We start from the raw sequence: 21,084 nt of genomic DNA, 5'->3' as shown, positions 1-21,084 counted from the left end.
GCACTACCCAACCCTATTTACATAAGGTTAGGTCATGGGTCTTCTGTATTTTTCAGATTGACTCAACCTACCAACACCTCTACACCCAATGGTTGAGCCAAAAATACTTTTCACGCTTTGATGGTATAAATCACACTTTCCATAAAATTAAACTTAGTAAAAAAAACTAATGTTATAAGGGTAAAATGGTAATTTTACTTTCTAAACATTTTGAAATATTTTTAAAATTAACTCTTTTACATATTTCACCTTATAATAAATTATATGCATAAATAATTTATACAATTTTATGTACAAATAATTATATGTTTTTATATGATTGAATATTATTTTATCTCTAATTTTAAACTGCACTATCATATACTGATATATCATTACTTGTACACAAAGTTGTACATATTATTTATGAACGTAACAATACTCTTTCATCTTAACCCTTTAAATATGACACATAATATATGTCTTTATTTGTATACTCAGAAATATATACGTATAATTTTATGTATTCAAAAGTTTGTGAGTAATTTGTGGGGCATTTGAAAGATCCCATTTTCACTCAATTAATTTCCCAATTTTAATATATAGTTTTTCATACATTAGTATAAATATATTAATATTAGATAGCAAAAAATTAACAATGTCGTCTCAACATTACAATTGAAACAAAATTTATTTAACTTTAGCATCTTAGAATAAATAAGAATATAAAATCATTCCATAATTATTATGCCATTAATCTTGTTACCCAAAAAAGGTTCAAGTCCATTCGGTTTATTCAATAAATCAATAAAATTATATGTACACATTTTTAGTACATAATTTAAGTGTATAGATGATACATTATTATATGATTGGATGATTCTGAATTAAAGATAAAATAATATCTAATCACATGATAACATATTATCTGTGTATTAAAAATATTTACATGTAACATTACCTTCAATGAATAGATTGTCAAAATGAAGTTGTACATATGTTGTAACAAATAACCAAAGAAAAACCTATGATCACAAGAAACTACGTTAGGGATGACAACTTGTCCCTAAAAATAGGGTTCCCACCGCACCTTTTCTCATATGGGAAGAGGATTCCCTAACATAAACGAACACAAAGATAAATATATCTTTGTCACATCTTATACTTTTTTCATCTCGTACCTTTTTTTTAAAATATAATTTACAAAATATGTATTAAATTTTTAATTATTTATTCCAATATCATTCTTATAATAGTACTTACCCCAGCTAGAGAACATGAATTGTCTGTAATTTTTATAAAGAGGACGAGATGTGTCTCACATACAATGACAGAGACAGAAACATGGATGGTCAGCCCAGCCCTCCCCCTCTCCATTGTTGTCTCTAGGCTTCATATGTGTTGAAATGCAAGGAGACAAGGCCTTTCCATGGGCCAAAAGGTGGGCCTAATTGGGTCCATGAACATGTTCTTTGTCACTAAGAGAGAAGACACCACCATAAATTTCAAGTGTGCTATGCATGATCATAAAGATAAAAGTCTTCATTATTTAATAGACATGGACACCCATTGTTGGCTACCATTCTATGTAAATGACAATCCCCCCCTTTGCATTTTCATTCTCTATGCCTCTTCTAATTTTTCTTTTTTTATTTCCTATATTTTGGATAATAATATTTCGTCCCAAAGTTTGGTTTAAGTTCACTGTAGTCCTAGTGATTTTTTTGTAGCATTCTGGTGACTGTCAATAGAGTTTGTGCTAACAAATGTTGCACCGCTACACCTTATCATTAGGGTGTTTAAAATCGGTTAATCGAATTAGTTTGATAATTTTTTTAATTGAATCAAATTTTCAGTTTGAAAAAAATTATGAACAGAAGTCGAATCGATTTAAAGATTAATCGATTTTGAATTAAATCGAATATACCAATTAACTAATCCAAATTTTTAGTAAACCGGTTTTGAAGCGAATTTCAAAGAATAATAATACTATATATATAACCAATGACATGTCACTATTCATTTGATGTTAGTTTATCTTTAATTTTTAAATATCCAATCACGTGATAACACGTATTTATTTGTATATAAAAATTGTGCATATAGCATTAATCTTCAAAGAATTATCCTATTTTATTATTTTTCAATTCTTTTTGAAAATATGTTCAATATTTTACTAATTTTTTATTTAACTATTTTAAATCGGTTTAGTTTGATTAACTAATTTTGAAAATTAGACAAATTAATTTAAAAATTAACTCAATTTAGTAATTGGATAATTTTAAACAACCCTATGTACGATGGTTGGGGTTAGCATAGCTCTTATCATTAATATTTTGGCGTATTAGGGCTGGATTTGAACCGAGCCGAGCTCGGGCTCGGCTCGGTTTTTTTGGCGGCTCAAGCTCGAGTCAAGCCAAACTCGGCTCCGCTCGAGTTCGACTCGTTTTCAGCTCGGCTCGTTTTTCATATCAAAATAACACTGTTTTGTATATATATATGGATCAAAACGACATCGTTTTGTATAAAAAATTTTTTTAAAAAAATTACCGAGCCAGCTCGAGCTCGATCGAGCCGAGCAGAGCTCGGTTCATTTCGGGCTCGAACCGAGCCGAGCTCAAACTTGAATTGGCTCGATTCGAATCCAACCCTATGGCGTATAAGGTTTACGAGTGATTTGGCTTAAACGTCTAAAACTAAATTAAAAAACTCCACAAAAATCAATAGTTGTATTGAAGCTACCCTTGGGATTGAAATTTTTATTTGCATTTTCAAAATCTCTCAACGGCCGTTCGATTTTCGAAATAGAATAATGTTTCGGGTCTTTGATATTAACTAATAACGTTTTCATCGGTTAGGAATTTATTTTGGGTATGTCAACAATATGGCTTTCTACCCATATCATTTAAGGTTGGATTCGAGCTCATTTAAGTTTGAGTTTGTTTTAAAGTTGTTTGAGTTTGATTCATTTGAGATGAGTAAAGTTTAAGTTCGAATCGATTTTTGAATTCAATTTGATATTAAAACAATATTATTTTGATACGTATTAGTTAAAACAATATCATTTTAGTCTATTTGTATCGAATTTTTTAGGCTTACGAGTTTTACTAGTCGAATATCTTTAAAGCTCGAGTTCAAACTCATGCTCGAAAATATTAAACTCTTAAACTTAAACTAACTTGAATCAAACTCATTATGGAATCATTTCAATTGAACTCGATCACAAACTCAAACAAGTTTGACTACTTCCCACCCATATGCAAGTTTAACTTTTCACCCGCTAACTATAAAAAATTCACATACCCAATTGTTTGTTAAATTTTAATGTTATTATGAGGAGTAAAATTATCTTTTATTAAAATATTTTAAAAACCTAAAATTTTAATATATTTTCACCCCCTCCAAGTTTAAAAACTAACAATTCTCTCCACTCAAAGTTTGAAAAACTTACATTTCCTTATAGGGTTTTTCCTAGGGCTAGATTTAAAGTGAGTTTATTCAAACTCGAAACGAGTTTTGCTTGAATGAGCCTTAGCCGAACTTGTCTTAAACGAGTCCAAGTACGAATGCGAGCTTAGATTTTAAGTAAAAAATGAACACGAGCTTGAATCCGAACACAAGTTGAGTGAGTTGAGATTAGCTCGCGAGCTACTCACTCAAATGAAAAAATTTTTAACTTGGAACAAATGACACCGTTCATTCCCTAAAATACAAGTCTAAAGCTAAGTTGTTGAGCTTGAAATGCGAGCCCAAAGCCAATCAAAGTGAACCCAAGCTAAGTGTGAGCCGATACTGAACACTAAAATTATAAAACGAGTTAAACACGTACATGTGTTTAGTGAGCTTGGTGAGCGTGAACCCGAACCCGAACCCGAACCCAAACTTGGGCTCACAAAAAATGAGTCAGACCTTGTTCGGCTTGGCTTGGCTCGTATCCAACCCTAGTTTTTCTAGTATAATGTCCACGATATTTTCTCTCTTTCCTAGCTTCTTTGTCAATCCCATTCCTTTCCCAGCCAACTTCGAGCTAGAGATGAAGACGTTTTTTAGTCTGTCAATGAAGATGACGACGACTCGTTGTTGTCGTCTGAGATAAAGAAGAATCATCTCTTCATCGGTTGGTGATGGTCGAAAATAGAGCGAGTCTAATAGAGAACCTGAGAGGGAGGGAGAACGTGCTATTACGGTCTTCCACTACTGACAGTGGTGGCTAAAAAACCTTAAGAGAGAAATGTTAATTTTTTAAACCTTAGGTAAAAGAAAATTTGTTAAATTTTAAATTTATGAGAGAAAATATAATAAATTTTTAGTTTTTTAAATATTTTAATAAATGATAATTTTACTTTTGATAATAATAATAAAATTTAACAGATATACGAGTATTTAAAATTTTCATAAATAACAGATAAAAAATTAGATTTGTATTAAAATTTGAGTGAAAAATAATCATTTGGCCTAAACTAAAATAAAAAAAAAAAGGCATAAAATTGTTCATGGGTCTAATCATGGATCATCTATAATTTTCATCGGAAGACGATGACTTTCTAGACGAGTTGACATTGACAGTGAAGTCTTGACCTATGTCTTCTTTATAATATATATTATTTATATATTATTATTATTAGAGTTTATTTTATTTTACTAGAGAGGTTGATAATCTCATGCACATCAACCATTTATTATTATAAAGTTAATTTTTACAATCTCATAGGGTATTTTTTGATCATTACGGAGATGTTCGAGATTCGTATAAACAATAAATTTAATTTGAAAGTGAGATCAGAATAATATTCAATTTAAATAGATCAAATCTAAATAAATATAATTTTAATTTGAGATTGAGCCAAGTTAACTCGTTATAATCAAATCAATGAAATTTCAATGATAGTTTCATTTTCTCGATAATTTTTTTTTGGGTAATTTTTTCTTTTTTTAATGATTTTTATCTTTTGATAATTTTTTAATAATTTTTTTGACAAACTTTTAGTTTATCAAATAAACCGAACTAAAAGATTTGAGTCGAGTTTAAAAAAAGTTTTGTTTGAATTTAACTCGTTTTTTGAATTTAATCAAAGTAATTTTTACAAGACAATGAAATAAATTTTTTTTAATTATAATTAAAATCAAATCCAGGTGAGTCAAGATCTTGGGGCCGTGGCGGTAAAGGGTAAAATGGGAATTTTATTAACGTAACAAAATCTTATTTTATTAATTATTTAATAAAAATGATAAAACAAAGATAAAAACCCAACAGGCCAACTTTTCATTAGGAGCTTAGTAAACTTTCACTGATACTTTTCCCGCGCTTCATGATGCACGTGACAGCACGCCCGTGACAGCACGCCCGTGCAAAAGCTAAAATTGACTACTTTAGAGCAAAAAATGTGCTTTAAATACCTTTTCTTGTTAATTGTTATAAATATTATGGAAATTGGATTGTATATCGTATTTTGTATTAAAATTTTAATTTCAATTTTTATATTATATATTAAATATTTATAATATAATTTTTCAAAAAATAAATTAATAAAAAATTTAATTAAAAAGTTATTAATTTAAAAAATTTAAAATTTTTATATACACTTTGATTCTATCATTATTTTTTTTTAAAAGTATATCAATTTGTATCAATAATATATACCATATTATAAGATATTATTATATCATATAATATATTTATTGTATTGTATTAATTAGATATATCTCATAATATGTATTATTTTATACTTGTATTATATTATATTATATTATAAGATATTGATAATTAGGGAAAATTATTTCAAAAAAATAAAAAATAGGAAATATAAATATTTACTACAAATGCATGCTTGACAATATAAAAAATAATAATTATATTATTTTACAATTTATGTAATTCATGAAATTATTTTATTTTTTATAACTTTTTCCTAAAAATACATATACGTAAATAATTAGTATAATCATTTCGGGGAAAATATTTTCATTGAAAAATTGTTTAGACTATATTTTGTAAAACATAATAACAATTTATTTTCTTGAATGGAAGTACTTTTTTCAATAATTGAGTAACTTCATTTTCTATTATCAATAATAAATCATAATTGAATTTATTTTATTTTATTTGAATTATAGATTTATTTTTTTTGTAACAATTAAATCATATATGTGTTAGATTATCTTTTTAAGATTGAATCGATTAGTCTAAATAAATAAAATTTTAAATTTAATAACCGACCATACTATAATAAAGATATATTATTACTAGATTTCAAATCTATACTCTCAAACTCATGCATGGGCACATTTATCTGTTTTATTTAAGCTATCTTATTGGATAGGGGTGGACATGAGTCAGACTGAATCTAAATATTCTTTGGCTCAAGTTTGACTTAAATAAAAAATTATTTAGCTTGGTTCGGTTTTGTAACTTGAATCAATTATTCGAATTCATAACTCAATTCAATTTTAATTGATGATTCAAATTTACAGCTCAAATTCCTAGCTCAAGTTTGTAGTTTTTGATAAAATAATATTATTTTACCGAAATAATATTTAAAATTACTAATTTAAGTTATGAATTTGAATTGAATTGAGTCACGAATTCAAACCACTATTTCAAATTATAAATTCAAGTCAATTCAAGCCACAAATTTGAGTGAATAGAACAATAAATTCAAATTAGTAATTTAAACTTTGAATTTAAGTCAAACATCTCATAACTCAAGTTCGATGTTTGACTCAGTTTTAAAAATAAGCTAAATTTTTTTTACTTAGATTTGATTTCAATTTAAACAAAATAAATTTAAATCAATTTGAATTAAATTGATCAATTTTTAAAACTGAATCGATTCGGATCATACCCTGACGGCTTTAAGGGCTGCCAATATCTTATTTTATTTGAACGATAAGAGTAATTATTGAGAGATTGTAACAACATCCTCTTTAGAGCGCGTGGGCTTATCAACACAAAAGATAAGAATGCCTTTTTACTGAAAGTTGCAGTTCTTCGCACTATAAATACGACGCCGAAATAAGGTATTTTTATAAATAAGGCTAAAGCACTATGTCCCACCGAAGGTTTGTTGAAATGACAAGTTACCACCCAGTTCAGTTTGGAAAAGCCAAATACCCACCCATAAAGCATTTCCGTTAATGAAATCTATAGAAGATGGGGACACAATAGTCTTTTTGCCATTCTCGGCCTTTTTAACTCTTCCCTGTAACTGAAGCACCTGTCATCTTCATTCTCTCTCTCCAAAGTCTCTTCTTTGCTCCATCCCTTGTGTTTTTTATTGTTTTGTTTAATATTCAATGAATAAAGTTATTTCATTGGCATAATTAAATCATATGTCATTTCATCAGAATATTAATTAAAATAGATAAAATTTTATCTGTGTAAATATTTTTAGACAAACACACAGTAGTTTTACTTGTATAAGTAAATTTTTTTGTAACTTTAAAAATACCCTCCCAACCCTGTAGGTGTAAACGCTGAAAGGAACGTGTGGTGTGCCCAAAGTATGCACACACTCATATATATATATATATAAACAGAGTGCGAGAGTACGCGCAGTACGTGCAATACGTGCACCTTTTCTTTTATATATATATTAAATAATATAATATAATATTTAAAAATATAATAAATAAACATATATTAAATATTATAATATTTAATATAATATACATAAATAATAATAATTTTTAAATATATATTATATATAATATTATAATATAATAAATATATATAATAATATAATATATATTTTATTATATATAATATTATAATATAATAAATATATATAATAATATAATATATATTTTAAAATTATTATTATTATTATTATTTATGTATATTATATTAAATATTATAATATTTAATATATATATTTATTTATTATATTTTTTAAATATTATATTATATTATTTAATATATATATAAGAAATGGTGCGCGCAATTGTTTATATATATTATATGAGGGTGCGTGCACTTTGTACGCACTGCGCACTGGACACGTACCGTGCGCACTGCGTACGCACCGCGCGCACTGCTCTCACTGCATGCACCGCGCACACCACACGCACTCTGCACGCACCACGCGCACCACACCTTCCTTCCAGAGCCTATACTTACCGGACTGGGAAGGTATTTTTGGAGTTATAAAAAAATTTACTTATAAAAATAAAACTACTATGCATTTATCTAAAAAGGTTTAAACCGAAAAAATTTTACCTATTTTAATTAATATCCCCATTTCATCTATTAAAAATCTAATTTTATATATATATATATATATATATATATATATATATATATATATATATTATATTAAATATCATATTATATATATAATATTTAAAAAATAAAATAATAAAAAATATAATTAATATATCATTATTTTAAAAAATATAATAAATATTTTTAAAATTTTGTTATATACACTTTTATTATATAATTATTTTTTTAAAAAAATATATTGATAATATATATTATATCATAAGATATATTCACTATATCATATTAATTATAATATACTTTATAATATATATCATAAAATATGTATCATATCCATAATATACTAATAACTATCATCATACCCATAAGATTCTAATAACTATGTATCATACCCATAAGATTCTAATAACTATGATTTCATCTCCTATGGATTACTCCAGTTGCGAAGCGATCTCGGTATAGAGGAATTTCAACAAACAGATTATGTGCATAAACACAGGAACCTTCAAACAACCAACTCCTGATCCACAGAACCAAATCCAGTCACAAAACTTACACTCCACTCATAACAATCCTCAGTGATAAGGGATGAACGACGGAGGTCGATGACAGCGGCTGAACGACGGAGAAGCGACGACAATAACAGAGGTGAAAGCGACAGCGATGAAGCAATGAAGACAGACAAAGAGCACCGTTACAGCTTGCCGCTTCTTCAATAACAATTAAGACCTCATCAACAAATTACCCCGAATTCGTCGTACGTGAATAATAATACTAATCACAATACGGGGCAAATTCGAGTTTAAGCGCAAGATTCGGAGAAGAAGATGTTTAATTGTCTTCAAGAACTTGAGAAGCAGCTGTTGGATGACAACAATGAAGAAGGTGAAGCGGTTTCAGTGATAACGAATATTAACAGTGAGTGGTCCGAGACCATACAGAATCTCGAGTCCGAAATCCATTTCTCCAATATCCTCTACTTCACCTACTTCAGTGTCTTCGTCCTCTTCATCAGTGGCTTCTTCGACTCAAAGAAAGGTGTTTATTTTCATGGATGAGGGGTGGTTTTTGTCAAGGGTAAATAAGTAATTTAGTTAAAAAGTATCGGAACATATTGGCCAAACGACTATGTCCCACCCAAGGTTTAGCGTTTTCTCAAAAGTCTCCCCTTTAACTATGGAAACACCAAACACCCACCCATGACCAGTTAGATTTAACCAAACCCTAACGGTGGTAGGGGTAAAATCGTCATTTTAGCTATAATATTAAAAATAAACTAAAATAGAATCTATTTTGCCCCCCTAAACTTTAAAAACTGAAATTTTCCCCCCGCCTAAGTTTTAAAAAATGGTAGTTTCACCCTAGGGTTTGGTTTTGAAATCTCCGACGACCTCTCCGGCTCCGTTGCCGACGGCCGCTCCCTCCGGAAGCAACCTCTCCTTCCGACGATCTCTTTCCTCCCATTTGGAGGTCCGATCGGCGCCCGGAGAAGCCGTAGGAGACGAAGACTTCGTCGGGAAGACGAAGTTCTTCGTCTTCCCAGAAGAAGACCTCTGGGAAGACGACCGTCTTCCCAGACGAGGACGACGGCATCGGCTTCGTCTGGGAAGACGAAGAACTTCGTCTTCCCGACGAAGTCTTCGTCTCCCACGGCGTCTCTGGGCGCCGATCGGACCTCCAAATGGGAGGAAAGAGATCGTCGGAAGGAGAGGTTGCTTCCGGAGGGAGCGGCCGTCGGCAACGGAGCCGGAGAGGTCGCCGGAGATTTCAAAACCAAACCCTAGGGTGAAACTGTCATTTTTTAAAACTTAGGCGGGGGGAAAATTTCAGTTTTTAAAGTTTAGGGGGGCAAAAGGAGATAAAATTTTCAGCCGTTAGGGTTTGGTTAAATCTAACCGGCCATGGGTGGGTGTTTGGTGTTTCCATAGTTAAAGGGGGGACTTTTGAGAAAACGCTAAACCTTGGGTGGGAAATAGTCGTTTGGCCGAACATATTAACAGAAATGGATGATGTGGGGGTATTTGGCTTTTCCAAACCTAATGGGTGAGAACTGTAATTTTATTAAAATTTGGGTGTGACCTGCTTTTTACATAAATATTCAATCTCAATAGCTCCCTCCACCCTCAGAATAATAATAAAAACAATTTTTTTTTTCATCTTCTGTGAAAAAAATCCTACACCCTACTAAAACGTATCACTGGGTCTTTCCTTCCTTCTAAATAAAAAATCTCTGTGCCCTAGATCTGCAAACCCTAGATCACTCACTTTCTGTGTTTTTTTTTTTTAAATTATGAACCTTCAGGGTTTCAATCATTTTGCAAGTACTTTGCTTGGAACAGTGTGTTAGTTGCGGAGGAATAGCAATTATGGCTTAAGGTACGAAGATTATGGTGTTGTTTTTGAATTGGCTTGGTGAGTTTTAGTTTTTTTTTTTTTTTGTGCTGTTAGTATTAAAGTGTTTTGAGTTGTGAATTTATTGGTTTTTCATATAGAAGTTTTTTGATGTTGCTTAAGAACTGTTATTTTTGAGGTATTGTGCATGATTTTGGAAGATTTAAGCATTTGGGAGTGGGAATCTGGGTTCTTTCTTATTGCAAGTTTGTTGCTTTATTGAGTTGGAAAGAGTACATTGATGGTATAACAATTGGGTTTGCGTTAATCTTGATTTTTTGTGGGGTTTACACGTTGAATATCCTTGATTTAGTTATGGAAAAGTTATGCTTTATAGAGCTTGTCGTAGAAGAAGAGGAAAGCTGTACTTTGAAAATGTTGTATTTGTGGGGTAAGTACTGATTTTGAAGGAAGGTTTTTAAGTGGTGTTGGAGCATAATATGGGTTGCATTTGTTGTAAACCCTCTGCTATTGAAGATAGTAAAGAGAGTCCAAGAGAGTGTCTCTCGAGCAAGGTCTCATCGGACTTGAGAGCATCGAGGGCAACTTCCTCAAGGAGAGAGGATCCATATCGAGTGAAAGATCGATATGATAGTAATGAGGGGAGGACAATGTTGATTGACAAGCAGGTGAATGGGTCTGTTCGGTTGCATGGTGAGAATATCGAGTGGAAGAGGAACAAGATGGAATATGTTGTTGCTCAACACCATCCAGGTATGGGTACTATTCCAAAAGCTACAGAAGGAGAGCAGGTGGCTGCAGGGTGGCCGGCCTGGTTGGCTAATGTGGCAGGAGAGGCAATCAGGGGATGGGTTCCACGCCGTGCAGACTCTTTTGAGAAGCTGGACAAAGTAAGCTTCTTCTTTGGTTTGGTAATAGATTAAAAATACTGCAGAGATTTATTTTGTTGTTTCTATTATCAATTTTCTAACTTTCTTTATTGATGAATATAAAAGTGCATGTGTTTGTCTTATTCATCGAGTGCTTGAGTTTTAGTTTGTATTTATGCAACTCCATGGTAAGTTGAGTTTCTTGTATTCCATGTGAAATGAATGCAAGCTAAAACTTGGAGATATTTTATGTCTGTGGCTTGGTTTTCACATTATTTTTTCCTCAAATCTTTATGGAATGCAACTCGAGATCTCAGAATAAAAGCTTCCTGTCATCTCATGACTTTAGCCAACGCCTGGAAATTCTGAGTCCTATTTATATATTTGGGTTTTCGAGCAACTTACCCTTGTAAAATTGTCCTAGTTAATTAAAATCAGATCATTGTATTTATGAATGGTTAATTAATCTAATTAAAGCTGACATTGTTTGTTGGCTTGTTTCCATACATAGTCTTATGAAATATATTTTGATACAGATTGGCCAGGGTACTTACAGCAATGTTTATAGAGCTCGTGATCTTGATCAGAAGAAAATTGTTGCACTAAAGAAAGTTAGGTTTGATAATTTGGAGCCTGAGAGTGTTCGCTTCATGGCAAGAGAAATTCATATTCTCCGTAGGCTTGATCACATGAATGTAATAAAGCTGGAAGGCCTAGTGACATCAAGGATGTCTTGCAGCTTATACCTTGTGTTTGAGTACATGGAACATGATTTGGCAGGTCTTGCCTCGCATCCTGGTCTGAAATTTTCAGAATCACAGGTACATGCTAAAAGGTTTTATTTTGTTCTCTAGGGATACAACTGGTTTAGTGGAAGAGTGATAGTGTATGCAATTCATGATCTTTTTACCGCACAAATTTAGTGTTTTCCTTACATTTATATTACAGTATTTATTCTTAACATTGCAATTACATGGAACATAGCCTGTGAAATATATATACTTAGGTATTGAATTCCTTTCAACACTTATTGTTACGGTCTTCAGGCTCTAATTTTTCTTATACTATACTTTGACAGGTTAAATGTTACATGCAGCAACTTTTGCATGGGCTTGATCATTGTCACAGTCGTGGTGTTCTACATCGTGACATAAAGGGTTCCAATCTTTTGATTGACAACAATGGAATCTTAAAAATTGCTGATTTTGGTCTTGCTAGTTTCTATGATCCCCAGCAAAATGTACCACTGACGAGTCGTGTTGTAACTCTTTGGTACCGGCCACCTGAGCTGTTACTTGGAGCAACTAACTATGGTACTGCTGTAGATTTATGGAGCGCAGGTTGCATACTTGCTGAGTTGTATGCTGGCAAGCCTATTATGCCTGGAAGAACTGAGGTATAAATTGTGGAGTTTGCTTTTGCCAGTTAGAGTTCAGACTCTTTGCTGCTTGTTATTTTATCTGGCACCTTTATGTCCACTTTTCAATTTAATTCTTTTTGCTGCAATGCAATCATTTTGATGTTAGGAGTAGCCTCATGGTTAGAGTTCCCAATAGTATGTTGGAATTAGCCTCTGTTGAAATTTCGTGGAAAATTACATTCTAATGATCTGCAAAAGGCTCCTTCATGGAGTTGGTATATGAACAAGCTTGTATGATATAGTTGTACACTATTTTTTTCCAGTTACTACCTCTCGAAGGAGCAATGTTTGGAGTATGAACTCCTAAGATATCTCCAATATGCATGTGGGATTGTGTGAAAGAAGAGATCCTATGAAGAGTTTCTATCCTTTTTAATCTTTTGGCTGCTTAGTTCGAAGATGTTTTGTTATATTATGTTATCATTCAAAAATTTGCATTTTTTTTATTAGGTGGAGCAGTTGCATAAAATTTTTAAGCTATGTGGTTCACCTTCTGAGGATTATTGGAGAAAATCAAAGTTGCCGCATGCTACAATCTTTAAGCCCCAACAGCCTTATAAACGTTGTGTGGGTGAAACATTTAAGGATTTCCCTACACCAGCTTTAGGGCTTATGGAGATTCTTCTTTCAATCGATCCATCTGATCGAGGATCTGCAGCATCTGCTCTGAAGAGTGAGGTATGAAGTTTTGATTAACCTAATTTTACAGATCATTTTAAATGTTGCCATAGTTCTTCTATTGAGCAAATGTGTTTGTGTATTGTTTCTTTCTTTGAGTGATGTTCTTCCACTGTTACTTGACTCCTAATTAGGTTGATTATTATCCATTAGTTTGCAATCCCTGTGCATTAGTTCCTTTAAAGAGTGAAGACAATACTCTTGTGTGGGTGTTTCGGTACATTTCTCTTATTGGAAGATGTATTTGGATTGGCTTATTGGTTTTCAAATTTATTGGATAGTGGAGATCACATTGCCTAGGAATTCCTGTGCAGTTTTAATTTTGTCTTTCTCCTTAAGTTTATAAATTTACTTGATCCATTAATTTGTAGCTTGTATATGTTTTCATTTATTGCAATCATAGTGTTCTATTTTTATTATCTTGGTAATTAATTAATAGCTTCTATTCCTACCCTGTGTTCTGATTGGTGTTTGCTTTTTGTTCTCCAGTTCTTTACGGCGAAACCTCTTCCTTGTGATCCTTACAGTTTGCCAAAATATCCCCCAAGCAAAGAGCTTGATGCAAAAATACGGGATGAGGAAGCTAGAAGGTGCATGTTCTAACAACTCTGGCATAGTTTATCGATATCATTGAAAATTATGTTAATTCAGATGTTCTCACATAAACTATGTAGTTACGAGTTCAATTGTTGATTTTCTCATTTTGGGGCTTCAATTTGTTGGATAGTTACTGCATTTCCTATTTTCATCTAATAAGCTGTTCTTTGGCTGTTCTGAACATATATGCTACTGAAATGCTGATTTGAATACTGACAAGATTGTATTTTTTTAATCCATAGACTAGGTGCAGTAGGAAACAAGGGCCAGAGGCTTGACCTTGAAAGGAAAGGAACAAGAGAGTCCAGAGCCATACCAGCTTCTGATGCCAATGCTGAATTAGTTTCGTCCATGCAGGTAATCTACTTCAAATTAATATGCTCCTCCTGTACCACATTTTCTTATTGTAACATGCATGCAGTAACTAGTGCATCCTAGTTGCAAATCTTCTTGTCTGGTGATAACAAAACAACGAGAAACCCTCACAATTTGTTTCTTAATCATGTTTTGGTACCCAAAACAAAGATACCGGTAAGAAATAAATCATCAATCTTGGTGGCTTTCAACTATGCTAGGCTTGAGCAGTGTAGGAAAGTTGTGTTGAAACTCTGCTGTTTAATAGGATAGCCATTCAATATGGTGATGCTACACCATTTTAGTTTGAATACTGATAGGTACCTGGGAATGTCTCTCCAGAAACCAGCAGCAACAAGTTTCCTCAACTGCAGAACCAACCTCAGATCCTCCAATCTTGTGATGCCACCTCTTCTATGAATATCCCTGTGGTCCCCTGTGTTGGTTGTAGGCCCGCTGTGCATAATACTGGTAGATGGCTTTCTGTTGCATGCTCCTTCTCTTTCGGCTTGACACTTGTTACTCCTAAGTCTTGGACACTTGTAATTTCTGCCCTTGCCGAATTTGCTGCCCTGATCTAGCCTTTCTTCCTCACATAAACTGTGGCTCTAACAAATTCTTTCAAATTTCTTCTTCCCCTTTTAGCAACTTAGGCGGCTATGCCTTATTTTAAGTATCCTGTACATGTAATTCACTGTTTCAGTCTCTCTGTTTCATTGCTTTATGTCATTTGCTTCATCTCACTTAGGCTTTAATCTTGATAAAGTACACACTAATATGATGGCTTTCTTGTTTCAGAAAAGACAAAGCCAGTCCAATTCTAAGAGCCGCAGTGAGAAGTTTAATCCTCATCCAGAAGATGTTGCCTCTGGATTTCCCATAGATCCTCCTAGACCATCACATATGGTAGAATCAACTGCAGAGCCGCAGGGGCATCATCATAAGAGAGCCTCTCATTCAGGGCCGCTGTCTCACCGAGCTGCTTGGGCAAAGACTCTGAAAAACACAGATGATGCTCCAAAGATTTCTACTGGTGCCGACCTGCCATCCATGTCTGGTTTAGTAGCAGCAAGGAGGAGTTTATTGTCTGAAGATCGTAGAGATAGGTCTGGTTCTTCACAACAGGAAGTTCCAAAGCTAATAGCAAGGTTTCCAGGATCTTTCAAAGAAACCTCGGAATCTTTGATGCAACAGGACCAGAAGGATCACTCTCAAGGTGCTGCTGTTTGTCATCAGAAGGAAGATGGAAGCATTGTCAACAACGATCCAATTATGGTTAGTATCACCGGACCTTATTTTCCTCCCAATAGTCTGTTTTATAGATTTCTTGATTAGCCTCCTAAATAATTGGCTGAATGAGGGATTTTGCTTTGGCGGTGCTATTTGAAGTGTCTGACTCTTTTATTTTTTGGTAGCTTGGCTATGGGTCAAAGGGTCCCAAAATCCATTACTCTGGTCCATTGCTAGTTCCCGGTAACATGGATCAGATGCTTAAAGACCATGATCGCCAGATTCAGGAAGCTGTTAGACGAGCACGCCTTGACAAGGCCAAGGTCAGAAAAGTTCAGGCCGAAGGGAACCGGTTATCAACGAAGTCATTATTTGTTTCTGGGCGTTGAGCTGTTCCCTGATGGCAAACAGCATTATCATGAAGATCACTGCAGAATAATTTGGCTGGTGATTTTCTCTCCTCTCAAATATGATCTCAGTTGTTAATTGGGGCCTTTGTATAGGTGGTGTTTTAGGTAGATGGCCAGCGGCCATAATTAGCTATGTTAATAGCTCACTGAGAAATCTCTCTCCAATTTGTCAAAGGTATTTTCTTTCCACTCGGCAACTGTAATTTCTAAGATCTTGGCCATTCTTGTAGAGCCTATTATTAGCCATAATTTATTTTGGAAAAATGACTGCTCTACACTCCTATTTTGTGATAACAGAAAGTAATATGTTGCCCACAGCTGCCTAGTAGGGTGTTGATCTCTTCTTCCTCTTTAACATGGATACATCCTTTTGTTTCCCTGCTATATCAAGTTGTGTCTACTACGCAACTTTGATGTCCACCCCCACAGCTGCTAGGTTGGAAAAAGGGGCAAATGGGAATTTTTCTTTTCAATAAAATTATGTGCACATAATTGGATATTTGGATAATTTGATTATTTTGAATTAAAAAAATAAAATATAATCATACGATAATAAATCATGTGTTCTTAATTGTATCTTTAAAAGTATTAATGCACAGAATTACTTTTTTTTTTTTAAATTTTTTGGAAAGTCAAGTTTGATTGCTTCCTCTAGACACGTCTCTTCTCTTCAGGAAGGAGTAGAAAGATCTTGTTTTTGGATCTGTTATACATTTGCAGATAGATACAACTTGAACAACAGAGCTACTTAGTAGTGTACTTTCTTAAACTACTACGTTGCTAGTAGGCTTTTTGGCTTCAATCTGCAAATGCTGTAAAGTTTTCCTTAAATGATGACTATAATGCTTCAGAAATGCAGCTCCATGGAGTGCACAATGCTTGACTCTCCATTTCTCTCACCCAAGATACTCCTTTCTGCATTGGAAGATCTCCAGAAAGGTTCCAAACTCTACACTTGTTCGATTATTTATACCTTCAAAATCACCCCTGCAAAAATCAACTTCCAGGCCATGGTCTAGCCTTCATCTTTGTATCGTCCCACTGTTTTGAGAAAAATGCAAAGAACAATGGCGAGATTTATTGGGGCATGGACGGGTAAATTTAAGACACATTGACTATATTTATAATCACTGTACTAGATAAGCTATAGTTTCATAAACATAAAAAAAGTTTAAACTCAAACCTTTATTTTAAAAGTTTTAATGTTTCATCAATTTTACTAACCCTTAGACTCTTTCACAATGATTAGTTGTTCATAAATTAATACTAATCTGCAATCAACAAACGCTCTTATAATATTAGAAGAAAATCATATATTCCCAATTACAACATTGCTTCTAAAACTATGATTTTATTTGAAATGGACTATGCGTGATAAAAGAATAGAGAAGTTTGTTTTCATATTCTATCTAGAAAAATGAAAGATAAACTTAAGAGATATTTAAAAAGATATCAAAGATTAATAAAACTGATAAAACACTAAAATTAAAAAAAAAAAAGATATAAATTCAAACTTTTATTATATTTGTAAAACTCTGTCTTGTGATTACAAAGTAAGATCCCCAATTATTAAAAATAAAGATGTGGACAAGAAATTGTCTCAGAGATTATATGTTCATCTTATCAATCAAACCCTATTATTGTATTTTGCATGATAAGTCACATTGAATGGTCCCTAGCTGTCCACCAGCCCCATCTTAACCATATCAAAATGTCTAAGTTCCCACTTTAAAGTTGAAAAAAATGATATTTACCCATTTTATGTCGGACACGTAAGTGAAATTAGTTAATTTTTATTATAAATATACTAATAAGATAAAAATATTGTTTTGAATTTTTAATATTTATTAAAGATAAATAACATTTTATTTTCAAACTTTATTAAATACATTTTTACCCATGTTCTATAAAATATTACAACTTTAAACAATCATTAACGACAAAATATTGCCGTTTAATTAGAATTTACATCAAAATATTATGATTTTAATCAAAATTACATTAGAATAGAGTAATTTAACCAGAGTCACACATAAATTCAAATTGCGATCTCGGGGTTAAGCAAATAAATGAATTTCTCCATTCTCCCCTAAATGGTGTTGACTATCCCGGGTGCATTTTGTTGCTAAGACATTAAACCTGATGGATTATTCTTTAACTATACTGTTACCCTGCTGTAGATTTATAAGCTTTTGAGCTCTGAATATGTCATATCTATTGGCTCATGCTTTGCTTCAAGGAGTCTCTTGAAATCAGCCCCGGTAATGCTCACCACCTGTTGTGTCTATATGGCAATCCTCCACCACGCCTTAACATTCAACAAATAACCGACATATTTGACTTTCTTAGAATATGACATTGGGAACAATGATATAACATTCATTGGATTCAGAATTTGTCAATTCAATATGATTAATTTGATCCAGGAAATGACGATCCGATTAGAAAAGGGTTTCTCATTAAAGAAAAAAAAAAAACAATGACATAACACTCTCCATTGCTCTAACCACTCCTCTGTTAGAGAGGGATCACTGATGCTTGAAAATCCTAGGGGTTGATTCATGCTAGGTAGCCTGTACATTGAATGCAACTGAGCATGTCTTCCCACTGGTTTCATGTCTTGTTCCCCTTACATCCCCTCCAGAACCACATTTGTCAACTGTGTTATGACTGACTCACTTGTATTGCCCGGGGTGCACCCTATGCCTCTCTCAGCACTCGTACTATATATTTCAAATCTCAGTGGCATTCAATCCCTGTGAGACTGAGGTAGAAGTCCTTAACATTCTGAGGTTATGACGGGTAAATCTTTCTGGCATTTCCATCAAGTCTCCTTAAACGCCTCATACTAAATCTACAAAACCTAGACACTGTTTGTTCATGGAAACACTGACTTATAGATAAGAAAATTCACTTACCATGGTCAACCTGTGAGAACGATTAGCATTGCATGAGAGATTTACAAATCTTACTAAGCTATATACACAAAACAGCAGAAAATGTTTAATATCCAAATAAAGATAAATTTGTATATTGATAGATTATCTAAATAAGGCAATTATGAGAAAGATGAAAATTAAGGGATAAATTTTAATATGAAAAAATAAAGAGAAGACCATAATTTGCAAATATTCGTATTCGCTTTTGTCCACTTTAAGATTTATTTTAAACCAAACAAAAAAAAAAAAGCTTCAAAAAAATCTCAAACTAAATTTAACCATTTTGTGCATCGAACTAAATTGGAAAATTGTAATTTAAGTTGGTTTGGATTACAGTTTAGACTGATCAATTTTTTTATTGTGATCAAACCGACTTGACACTCTATCGAACTCGAGTTCGATTTCCTCTAATGAGTCAAACTAAAACAATTTTGAGAGGAGTTTGAGCTTAGCTCTCCTCAAGTTGACCTAAACTCAAGTTGATCTAAGTTCGAGCTTGGTTGGACTCGAATTTAACTCTAGTTAAATTATTCCTATAAATTAAGTTAATATAATTTAAATAGATAAGGAAACAATTTGCCAAATAGAGTACATGACTAAAAGGCAAAAGTTGCAGAACAATTATGTTTTGGAAAAGCAACTTTACCTAAAACAATGTAAGCATAGACATTATGAAATGAGGCTGACTTGCTTAATGTGTACTGGAAAGGAAAACCAAACACGATAGGTCTGATGAAACATGGCAAAATGAAAAGCAGATATGGGTAAGAAGGAAAGTTGTATGCTATGCCTACTGAAAATAGCATATATAGATAAGAGCAGTGTTATGTGCATAATCTTTATACACAAATAACAACGTATTATCATGTGATTATATGATTGAAAATTAAAGATAAAACAATATTCAATCATATGGTGACACATCGTTGTTTGTATACATACTTTTATTGTATAAGTAAAACTGGCATAAGAAACCAATAGAAAGACTGTAAATATTTGATTTTTTATACACTATATGGGTAATGTTTTGAAGTGGCTTACCATGTTCATCTTCCATGATAAAAATGTATATGAAGCTCCCAAACTATGAAGAAATACTGGGTCGAGAGATAATTGCCAACATAGCTAAAAAGTATCATCCAAAGATTTGCTAGCAATATAGAGTATGGAATTAACTGGTGGGGGCTGCCCAAGCAAGGAAGCATGGGTTCAAAACCTATTAATGACATATCAACATAAACTCTTGGACTTACCTAAGAGAGTGGTGGTTTGAGGTTTCATATATTTGGTGTGGTCGTTCCAACCCTGAGAGGGCGATCTGGTTCAAGTTAGGGTTCCTCTCTTGTCCTCCCACCCAGGCATTCAAAACCATACAAGTCTATAGTGTTCATGAGCAACAAATTGTTCTCTTGAGGCTTTGATTTGAATCAGCTAGAAAACCAACGAGAAAGCTTGACATTGAAGAGATTGTTCAAGAGGAAATCAACTGTGATGAATTATGACAAATCAATCCATTGCAAAGCATGAATAATTCTCCAAAAATAGCATGTTAGGTTATGGCTAATTTAGCCTTCATGCTGTGCTTGGGAAGACAAAACATTAAAATATCAAGACATGTAGCCTAACACACATTGGTCCACCATAATTTTAAGGAACACTTCAAAAGAATCTTACAAACAGAACTCGAGAATTTAACCTTCCAACAAGAAATATCGATATAAAAAAAGGAAGAAGCACTGAAACCAAACCCAAAAGCAAAGGAAGAATTCACCTTTGATATCTCTTGTTGGGGTTTAGCGCTAGCCATGAACTGGAGGTAGGAATATCTAATTCTGCAGCGGTACATTCCTCAAACACGATTGATAAAATGAAATTAAGCAGTATAAATCTACTGATAAAATCGCCGAGTTTAGAAAAGAGTGGGAAAAAATTATACTGCCCCTCTTGAGGATAAGTCTCTATTTTTGGGGAATAACGACGCAATGAAGTCGGTTGTTCAACGCAGTCAAAGTCCTCATCGCTGTTGTCGGGAAATCGC

At 32.9% G+C, this 21,084-nt stretch overlaps 1 protein-coding gene and 1 long non-coding RNA gene across 2 annotated transcripts; one reads left to right on the top strand and one right to left on the bottom strand.

Annotated features, from left to right (window-relative positions):
* Positions 1-10,352: 10,352 nt before the first annotated feature.
* Positions 10,353-16,424, top strand: LOC123201913 (probable serine/threonine-protein kinase At1g54610). Its single transcript, XM_044617515.1, has 8 exons — positions 10,353-11,439; positions 11,955-12,239; positions 12,497-12,814; positions 13,289-13,516; positions 14,006-14,106; positions 14,356-14,470; positions 15,266-15,742; positions 15,883-16,424. Exons 1-8 carry the CDS (start codon positions 11,029-11,031, stop codon positions 16,084-16,086), a joined length of 2,139 nt encoding a protein of 712 aa, XP_044473450.1. The 5' UTR covers positions 10,353-11,028; the 3' UTR covers positions 16,087-16,424.
* Positions 16,425-18,071: 1,647 nt separating this feature from the next.
* Positions 18,072-20,899, bottom strand: LOC123202341. The gene is made up of 2 exons (XR_006498944.1): positions 20,818-20,899; positions 18,072-20,532 (listed from the first exon to the last, which is right to left on the bottom strand). It is a non-coding gene; the product is annotated as an uncharacterized LOC123202341 (long non-coding RNA).
* Between the last annotated feature and the right edge of the window lie 185 nt (positions 20,900-21,084).

The sequence above is a fragment of the Mangifera indica genome, chromosome 18, assembly GCF_011075055.1.
Source record: "Mangifera indica cultivar Alphonso chromosome 18, CATAS_Mindica_2.1, whole genome shotgun sequence".
Classification (NCBI taxonomy): Eukaryota; Viridiplantae; Streptophyta; class Magnoliopsida; order Sapindales; family Anacardiaceae; genus Mangifera; species Mangifera indica.
Note: the sequence above shows the minus strand (reverse complement) of the source record. Positions and strands in the feature narration are given on the sequence as shown.

Excerpts from the sequence above, each read along its gene's own strand:
- LOC123201913 (XM_044617515.1), top strand. The coding sequence starts at position 11,029 with ATGGGTTGCATTTGTTGTAAACCCTCTGCTATTGAAGATAGTAAAGAG. Across the intron at positions 11,440-11,954 it reads CTTTTGAGAAGCTGGACAAA|ATTGGCCAGGGTACTTACAG; the intron begins GTAAGCTTCTTC and ends ATTTTGATACAG. Across the intron at positions 14,107-14,355 it reads CGGGATGAGGAAGCTAGAAG|ACTAGGTGCAGTAGGAAACA; the intron begins GTGCATGTTCTA and ends TTTAATCCATAG.